This window comes from Manacus candei, unplaced genomic scaffold (genome assembly GCF_025592945.1).
Source record: "Manacus candei isolate 608988 ecotype Guabito, Panama unplaced genomic scaffold, ASM2559294v1 h1tg000051l, whole genome shotgun sequence".
In the NCBI taxonomy this organism is placed as follows: domain Eukaryota; kingdom Metazoa; phylum Chordata; class Aves; order Passeriformes; family Pipridae; genus Manacus; species Manacus candei.
Window position 1 is genome coordinate 3,588,195 of NW_026138099.1, and position 9,901 is coordinate 3,598,095.

The window sequence follows — 9,901 nt, forward strand, 5'->3', positions numbered from 1 at the left end:
TACTTCACAGGCACTACATCATTTTTGTTTGTTAGCTTTGCTTCCTCTTAAGCACCTTTTTTCTGTTTCAGATATTCTGTGAAGGGATCACTGCACAGTAATGCAGCTGCTACAGCTGCAGCTGTTGAGAAAACTAAAGTGTATTAAAGAACTGGGTATCTTTTTTTTTTTTCTAAGTACTACCTTAAGCAGGCAAATTGATATTTACCTGAATATCAAGAACAGGATATCCTTAAACAACTTACATTGCTACTCAAGTGCCATTTCTACTCACAAATTCACTGCCTAATAACTTAGTGCAGGTTTGAATTTCAACCTCTAACTGCAAAAGCTTATATAGTTTTCAGAGAATGTCTTCTAAAATTTGAATCTGTAAGTTAATGAAATATCCAGTATTTGAGAGATATAAAGCTCCTTAAATTTTTGCTACTTTCAAGAAAAAAACAGTGCCTCTGTATAACTTTCTGAACAGCTCTAAGAATAACAGCTACTCAGAAAAACTGGTAAGAAACTTTAAGAAAAAGAAGCAGTACTGCATCCACTTCTGGGTTTTGCTATAGGCTGTTTAGCATAAGAATTTCCTTTTTTTGGCCCTCTTTTATTTAAGCTACCCCAGTGTCATTTTAGCTTTTACTTCATCAACTGTGGCTCTTAACCTGCTACTTGCACATCTCAGAATAGGTACATTTAAGAAACTGAGGCCTGGCATCAGAGTCTTTTGTTAGTAATGCTGCCACTGGGACATTGGGTCCACCACTTTGCCCACAGCACTGCAAACTGAGGGAGCTGACACGTGTAGGAGATGGGGGGCAGGTGCAGATCACTGCACAAATGTCTGACACAGCCATGAGGATCAGCAGTATTCTAAGTGCTATAATCAAGCATCTTGTAACTCAAGCCAAGAGCAAGCAGAGACCACAAACTAGACATGAATTTGTGACTAACAGCATTATAAAAACATCTTAACTACTGTAAAGTGTACTTCGTTTTCAGAATTGCAATTCTAATTATTATATCCTGCATTTCTTATTTATCTTAGGGAAGGTAGACATTTGTTTGGAAGAAAATTTAAATTTTAACCCTTAAGACAAGTAGCCAGGTGAGCTAGCATGCAATTACAGCTGAAAACATAGAGAGGTACATTCACACTTTGAATTAAAATAAAATTTTAAAAGAAAAATTCCACAATTCCAGCTTTCAGTTTGCAATGTGACATTGGACACAATGACAAAAGTCAGAACAAGTTTTAACATGTTTTATAACTTTATCACACACTTGCTTACTTGATGTCCTGCTAGTTTTGACTGGTAGATCTGATCCAATAAAAATAATATTCATCACATATTAAATTAACAAAGGAAGGATACAAGCTGTGTATGTGATACTGTCTATTACTGTTTTCTGCCTAACAACTTAAAACTTTTTTAGAACTTAAAGTGTACTTCAAATACACTTATATTTGTGACGCTTTAGGTGACAGAAGTCGGAATACTTTCTTTAAGCTGTTAGCGCTACCATTTTATCCTATTCTTAGTTTTCAGAGGACCACTATCACTGAAGAGTAACACACACTCAAGAAGATTACTACCCCCTCGCTGTTTTTACAATGCAGGGAAACAGTCTTAATTGAAAGTGACCATCGTGGTCTTCACCTTCTAAAATTTTCCAAGAATAAAGCTTGCTAAGAAATCTTTCCTGCTCCAGTTTCAGAATAAAACTTAATTGAAAGCAGGATAAAGAATCTCTTTCAGAAAGGCCTTGTATACCCAGCTGGGTGCAATTCCTCTATTGTTATAAGACCCTGCATTTTCATTATACCAAAATGAGAGATCTGCAAACATTTACACATTAACGTGGCTCTTATCTTTACGTGGAGATTTTTCCCCCACAGTCAAATTTTTTTTTCACTGACACACTGCCTCCTCTGACCAATTTTAACAGTAAGTTACTATTTGTTTACACTTGCAATTTCTAAGTCCTAAAACTTGATCATATCCCATTCACAGAAGCTGACCTTTACAGGGTAAGATTTGGTACCTTCCATCTAATAATGCATCTAATATTCTTAACAAGCCTAGAATACTCATTAATATAGCATTTGACTGCATTCAGTAAAGCTTTTAACATCTTTTTCTTTAGCTCTGCGTAGTTTTAGTGTGCATACTCAAGAATACCCTGTCAGAGGCAGCACTTTGCACTGTGGGAGAGCCGAGAGACGTTTGTGCTGCCACAGAGAAACAGCTTCATTTGGCAACTTTCGTCTTGCTCTCAACTGAAATTCAGCTGCAGAAGTTACATACCTGACCCACTTCCTTTTTTACTGCCTCCTACTCAAGTCAGAGTCTGTATTTCTGATGCAGTAGTCATTAAAAGGGGAAACTTAGAGCAGTTGCTGGTAGTTGGGGTAGTTAGTACAAAGGCTGAGTTAGCTGCCCGCTTCCCTCTTTCCTACCAAAATTATTCTTCACTGCTGTATATAAACTGTACAGCATGATTAAACAAATCCAAGATAATTTCAACTTGATTTCTACTAGAAACTCGTGTTCACCATTTAAACAGACCTTATGGAAAGAAGGATTATTACACCTAATTTAACTCTCCATTTCTGACACCTCTTTGGTGTCAGAGAGCATATCACTTGGCTCATTTGCATCTTAAGTTTGTTTTGTGAACAAGTATTAAGCACCTGGCAGTTTGGGAGCAGTCTTGGTAAAAACTAGGTTCGGATTTAACTTTTATACTATTTAACTGTAAAGGTGCAAGTGTAAAACAGCCGATTTCAGTAACAATGTCTTTAGCTGGTCACTATATAAATTTGAGTTAACTCTACATGCTAAATTACTAATCTGCCCATGGAACTGACTGAAATGAGTCAGCAGTAGACTACATGGATATTTATGATAAAGGAGCCACAGACAGGAGGGAGCAGCGCCCTCCAAGTCCAGCTTAGCATATGATTTTAGATAAGTTTGGCTTCACCCACCCTTAAAAGCAAATACAAAATCCCACAAGAAACCTAGGTTTCAAAGAAAAGCCCAAAAAGACAACTAAACAAAAAACTTTTACAAGATCATACCACAACTTGGAGGGAGACCAAAGTTCACATGAAGGTTTTATGCAGACAGGTTGGACTGGAGCTGGCAGTCCTGAGAACAAGGATGCTTGTGAGGGCACAGAGCCAGCAGAGCACTGCTACACCAGCCCTGACAAAGGGTGTGAGCCTCAGTCCAGCATCGTGGACACCAGCCTTTGGCTGCCAGCACAGCAGACCTCTTCAGCTGCAGTTTCACAGTGCAACTGGTCTGACACCATGATGTGCTGGTGGTGAAAGGAATGACCCCACATCTCTGCCAACCACACATCAGGCCAGAAGGGGTACAACAACAGAGTGAACCATCTGGGCTCTAGGGAGCTCTCCAACATCAGCTCTCCTGGCTGCTGGCAGGGCCACAAGAGCCCCTGACAGCTCCAACCAGCCCCCTCTGCACTCCCCTGTGACCCCATTGCATACCAGTGACACCGCTGCAGGGCCAGTCTCTAGCCCCACAATCTGGCCACGGACAGTGACAAGCTGATCCAGTCCAGCCTCAGCCAGGGAGGTGCCTGATGTCAGGGCATGTCTGTGCCCACCAACTGCCCCGCTCGTAACCAGGCCCTGATAGACCTGACACGGGGAGCCACCAGCCCTGCGGTGCCACGGAAATCTCCCCTCGCCATGCCACAGTCCAGAAAACACAGGCTCTGGGCTGTAGGCTCTCGCTTGGACTGATATAGCTGGGAGTGAGAGATACAGCTTTTCCTAAATGAGGTGAAAAGCAACAGCAACCTCTAACCAGCCTTATGCTAGGGTGACTATTCACTCTGCCCAAGTTACAGCACCAGTATTGGGAAAAGGGGACTCCTGGCACTCCAGGGCCTCCCTCATGCCAGCTCACCTAAAACACATGGTCCTCCTCTGTCCTGCCTGAAGCAATTTAGAGAGCAGAGTGAAATAGTAAATTAAGTAAATATTTTTTTGTATTTAATCAATTACCAATACATTTTCACTCAAAGTAAAATTTTTCCTCCAAAAAAGCAGTTAGGGCTTGCAGGGAAATAGTGCACAGATCCATGTCACAATAAGATGAAAATCATTAGGGGCTGGTGGCATAGGAATAAAAGAAAAAAAGCAGTTATCTTTCAATTTTGGCACTTCATTCTTCTCTTGTATCAGTGGAAAAACGGTTGATGCAACACTTCAAACACTGATTTAGCAGAAGCATTGCAGCCTCCAAAATACATCTTGGGCCAGTATCAGCACCAGAAATTCAGAAGGCGGCAGGTACACGGTAAGAAAGTACTCTGGGGTACTTCAGCAGCCTGTACATTTTGTTAAAAGCGGGCAAAAAGGCAGGAAAGACCTTAGAGTTAGGAAGCATCACAGAGGCTGGTAGGCAGTCAAAACAAGTTCTAACAAGAGCAGGGAAGATCTGATAGGTCTTGCAGACCTAGCTGCAATGTCCTGGTGTCATGACTCTCAGCCTTGTGGGCTGCTGAACTAAAGTTTCCTTCATTTTTCTTCCTATTCTGCTTCCTCTAACAAATATCAGAGGAAGCAGACAGTGATGTTTGCTGTGTTGTAGTTGCTTCAGTGACTTTTGGCATAAAGGTACTGTGGAGAGCACCCAGCAACATGAACATTATGCATAGGCCTCTATTTTATGTCCACAGACACATCAGCTTTTAATCAAAGCTTTACAACAGTTACTTGAAAACTTCCTGGCAGTTGCACTAACATCCTACATCCATGCATGACAACATGAGACTTTTATTTTTACAGAAATGTATTGAAGAAAAGCCAAGTGGAAAATACAGTACTGAGTACATCCATGTCTGAAGTGGTAGCTGGGATGGGCCAGGAGACAAGTAATCATCTTGATGGGTGGGGAGTGAGAATCAGAAATTACTTATTTTTCTCTGTTCTCATTTTGGAGGAAGGGAAGATACAAGGAAACTTCAGCTACCCCTGAGAACAGTAAGTGGTGTTGACCTTGCTGTTCTCTTTCCCCATTCACAAATTCCACCTGAGATACAAACCTTTTCCTCAAAACTACAGAATAAGTCCTTCTACTGACGGTGGATTTGCTGGAAAGCCCCTGAATTTTACCAAGGCATATCCGGGATGCTTCCAAGCCACAGATCCCAGTTATTACAATTAGCCTGCTTCCATTCAGATTCAGTTATGCAAAACATTAATTCTGATGAGGAAGTGATTTTTAAAGCTGTAAGCACCTTGCATGAACACAAACATGCCTAAGCACAGACAGACTGAACAGATACAGTGCTATTGGCAGAGATCTGCCAGACAGAGCAAAGTCACATTTACTCAGCCTCTCCATGATATCAAGCAGCACAATCTTGAAAGCAGATACGCCTGTAACTGGATCAAAGAACTCATGTTTGTTCCATTAGATAGTTTTCAGTCGTAGTGCAAATGAGAACTGGCCATAAGCTGAGTAGTTGGCTTACCATTAGGCTTTATGGGACTCTTAACTTTGAAATCATGCAGAGACAGCAGCAGGGTTTCATGTGGGTACAGTTGTCTGCAACTGACAACACTCTGCAGGCACAGGGCTTTTCTTTCAGAGCTGCCTAAGAAAATAATAAAAGAGAAAAATGCACTCCCTTTTTATAGAAAAAAACTCCACACATTTCTAGTCCCTTTTAAACAAAACTCCACAAATGGCTAGTACTGCTAAATTCACCACTACCTGGAAATTTAATAGTGAGAGTAGATAAAAGTAGATAGCTGTTTTTTTCAGAGATTAAAAAAAGGATGAAAATAAATTCAAACCCTTGGGTTATTTTTTGAGAGTTTATGTTCAAATGTTAGGAATCTGACACACTAAAATATTTGTGTTTAAAAAAACGAGTAAAACCCACATGAACATACACTCTGTGTAAAGTGTAAACTGAAAAGTTACTAGCCTTTCTAGTATACTCTTGTACTACTGTATCAAGTAAATCTTGTGCAGAACAGTTCAAAGCCTGATTACTATTTGCATTCCTGTCTATCCTTAGAGGCCCCACCAACAGAGCTAATGGTGAGAAATTTCAACTAAGGAGAGTAAAGATGTTAAGGCAAAGTCATTCAGTGCCCAGTTCCTACCTCAAGAATTCTGTGACTCTTAGCGTGGACAAAAAGATATGTTTTACCTTAAGGTAACTAACACTGAAATTACACAGAAATCCCAAAACAAAAAAAATCACAAAATCTTTGCTGCCTTGGGACAATGCTGTATTTCAGAATGGGACACACTGGTAGGAAAGGTAATCTAAAAACAGAACTAAACCTCATGGCAGAAGGAAGAGGCTGTCAAATTTACTTGGATCCCTCTTCAAGCACAACATATAAAATATTCTGAGGAGATATTCTTTAGCCCTATGTAGAAACCATTATTTTAAAGCCATGCCTATACTTAAGAGTTCCTCAGTGAGCTTTCTGGGATAATCTATCACAGATGAGGTTTCTGTTTGTTTTATTAAGTTCCTCTAACAGCACCACAATTAATCTGCTTTACAGTGGAAGAAATGGTGTCCTTGGAGCTATGAAGTAAACTTAATAGTACAAGTTACTTGTATTGTTGAGCACGCTGTATTTCTGTGGAACTACCTTTTTCACCATTCCTAAGTCAGAATTCTAGGTTGATAGTTAGGTGTTCTCAAGAGCAAGTTTCAGGAGCTTATAAACCAAAGCAAGTGGAGAACTTCTGAATTATGTTGAAAGCCAAAGGAAAACAGAGAGGAGGAGATTATTAAAAAAACAAAATTAAATCTTTTCATAAGACTAGCAGTGGGCTTTCCAACATAGTAACAATGGTAACAAATTTGAAGAGCAGGATTTTGTTCCATGAACACCATATTCTCAGCAAATAGACTGTAAACCTTTAGCTTGTATGTTTGCCTCTGCGTTTGGTTTATGTTAGAAAAAAGGTAGAGTTGGCAAAGGTATTAGGGTTATATTAAACAACTTTTGGCTCTTCTGGCCTCAGGAATTAAGTATTACCCCAGACAATTCAGATTTCATAGGAAAGACATTATGCTGATAACTAACATTTATTATAGGTAGAGTAGAAAATCAATGAGGAGACAAAATATAAGTAGTATTTTCTTTTGTATACAGATACTTTCAAAAGCAATGTACCATCCTAACTGAGCTCCAACTAGAGCTACAAATACTGCATTATTTTTCACAAGGATTTTCAAGTTGAAATAGACAAGAAAGCTATATTTGTCCCCTCTTGTCTCACTACCATTTCTGACTGTTATTCTTGCCAGCTCTGTGGTCACCCACCTCATATTCCATTAAAAACGAAATTTAAAATAGCGGACTCCAAAATGGCAATTCCCTCCTGCTGCCACTCCTCCCCTTTCCCACAAAGAAGTCTACTTTTTTGAGCAACACTGAAAGGAGGCAAAGTGCCAGAACATAACTGAAACTCCTCTCAGGCTTCTTTCACAGTCCTCTCACCCAACCTGGGCCACAGAAAACTATTTACAACCTTCTAAACAGTTTCTCAATTCTGAAGAAAAAAAAATAAGGAAAGAAAAAGGTAGTTCCAGTGAGTTTAGGGGGGGGGGAGGGGAAGCCACACCCCAGGACTGCAACACCTCGAGCATCAGATGTCCCCCGAATTCTGTGCTCGCTAACATATTTCACACCCACCACCACCCCCCGAGGGCAACGGCTTGCCCCAGGCTCCCCTGCACGCACTGCCGCGGGGAGAGGCAAAGGGAGGACGGGAAGACAGAGATAGACAGAAAGTGGGGAAACAAAACAAACAAACAAAAAAGGAAGCGTGGAGAGGTAAAAGCAGACCAAAAAGGCAGAAGGAAAACGGGGAGAAAAGGGAAAAGACTGGGAAAACAAAATAATTACAAACAAAGAGAAAAGGAGAGAGAGGAGAGGGGGATAAAGGGAGAGAAAAGGAGGGGGAAAGCGGGGAAAGAGGGGGGAAGGGGGGTAAAGAAAGAAAAAACGTGGAAAAAAGAGAGAAGGGGAGGGAAGGTTTGGGGAGGGAGGCTTGGGTAGGGAAGAGGGAGGAGAGAGGAGAAAAATAAGGAGAGAGGCACAAAAATGCGCCTCCCTGGGCTCCAGTGCCGCACCTGCCCGATGGTCCTGCCGCTCCTGGAGTTGCGCTGCTCCGCTCCGAAGGGTAGGGCGCCCGGGAAGAGCGATGCGCCAGCCCGGCAGAGCCGCCACCCGCTCCGGGGCCACGCCGTTCCCGGTCCGGCGGCAGTGCCCACCTGCGGGGCCGCGCTCGGTGCAGGGCGGGGCAGCCCCGGGACCCGCAGGGAGCCCGGCGACACGGCACGTCCCGCCTGCGGCCGGCCCGGACTGCGGCCCCTGCACTGGCCCGTCCGCCCCCGGGCGGCCCCGCGCCTCTCACGACACCACCCACCCATCCACCTCCTCGTCCGACCCGACCCTCCGCGGGCCGCCGGCGTGTCCCGCCCCCGCCTCTCCGCCCCACCCCTGCCCCCGTCTTTACCTGGATCGAGACGCCGCCAGTAGTTTTGGCAATTGCCCTTGTTTGTCCCTTTTTTTGCTTTTTTTTAACGCTTCCCCGGTAATGCCGGTAGCGTTGGAACCCACGTAGGACGGGGACAACTCCTGTACGACTCAAGGCAACAAAGGGTTTTTTCGCGGTTCCCGTCAGGAGGAGACAACACCCGCAGGGCATAGCCCCAGACGGCCACGCACCCACCGGAGCTGGTGGCCGGGTGCCACCTCGGTGCAAGGGGGAAAGCCACCACGAAGAATCACAGGTTCACAGAATCACTGAGGCTGGAAAAGACCTCCAAGATCATTGAGTCCAACCTTTGACCAAACACCATCATGTCAACTAAACCAGAGCAGTGAGTGCCACGTTCAGTAGTTCCTTGAACACCTCCAGGGATGGTCACTCCACCACCTCCCTGGGCAGCCCATTCCAATGCCTAACTACCTTTTCAGCGAAGAAATTCCTCCTGATGTCCAACCTGAAGTCCCCAAGAGCTCAATGCTACTTATCACTGCTCTCTAATCCCAACAGTCCAACCATTTAGGGGCTGAGTGGGCTCGGCGTTTGTGAGCAGGGGGACTCAGCAGGGCTAGTGCTCCCCAGCCTACCTTCTGCACACAATGTGGGTTTGAAGTGGGTCAGTGGGGGAGAATCAAGAGATGGAAGAGAGGATGGGGTGGGAAGGCACCCGGCCTGGCTGGGAAGCCGTGCATGAAACTTAACAGCGGTGAAGAGTAAAAACGTGCCTAGACAGAGTCTGAAGAAGACTCTGATTTCTTGTTTGCTTTTTCCCATCAGATATCTGTCCAATGATACATACTCCACAGGATTTGGAGAGCTGTGAAACATAAAGGTGGAGCTTACAGACAAGCAGCTTCTTATTATTTTACCAAAGTACTTAGAAAGAAAACAGAAAATTAATTTCAAGGAAATAGGAAGTTCAATAAAAGTGTGTACCTCATTAAAAAATCCCGAGTGCTGCAGCCTGCAGCAGCTTGAACAATGCTTGTAGATTCCCCTAAAATCCCTGCACATCAGCATTATCTGGAGTGCACCATGATTTGGCAGCTGGAGGCACATCTAATAGACTCTCCTGTCCTTACTTCATCCCAGCTGTGAGCTCCTACTGAAAGGTGCCTACATCTGCACGGATCAAGAGGCTGGAAACTGACAAGAAAATGAGAAGATTGAGCTTCAAGGCTTTCACTAGGAAATAGCTGCCAGAAGAAGGGGGAATTGCCTCCATGTGTCACTACCTGGATCAGACAGCTTATTTTAGGAATGGACTGCATACCCTCAAATCTTCATAGTTAGTTGTCAAGAAAATTTTCACTGTATGTATACCCTATGTGTAGAGA

At 43.4% G+C, this 9,901-nt stretch overlaps 1 protein-coding gene across 13 annotated transcripts in view; it reads right to left on the bottom strand.

Moving 5' to 3' along the window:
- Nucleotides 1–9,880, bottom strand: part of GCNT1 (glucosaminyl (N-acetyl) transferase 1) — a 66,794-nt gene extending 56,914 nt beyond the window's left edge. For 5 of the 13 annotated variants that reach the window (XR_007906914.1, XR_007906912.1, XR_007906913.1 and 2 more), the window contains exons 1-2: nucleotides 8,146–9,880; nucleotides 5,509–5,631 (exon numbers count right to left, since the gene is read on the bottom strand). Coding sequence is in view for 2 of the 13 variants with exons in the window: in XM_051801474.1 (XP_051657434.1) it covers nucleotides 5,509–5,627; nucleotides 8,146–8,723 (697 nt within the window). In the remaining 11 variants the exon portion in view is untranslated. The other 8 variants (XM_051801474.1, XM_051801470.1, XM_051801475.1 and 5 more) reach the window with 6 other exon arrangements.
- Between the last annotated feature and the right edge of the window lie 21 nt (nucleotides 9,881–9,901).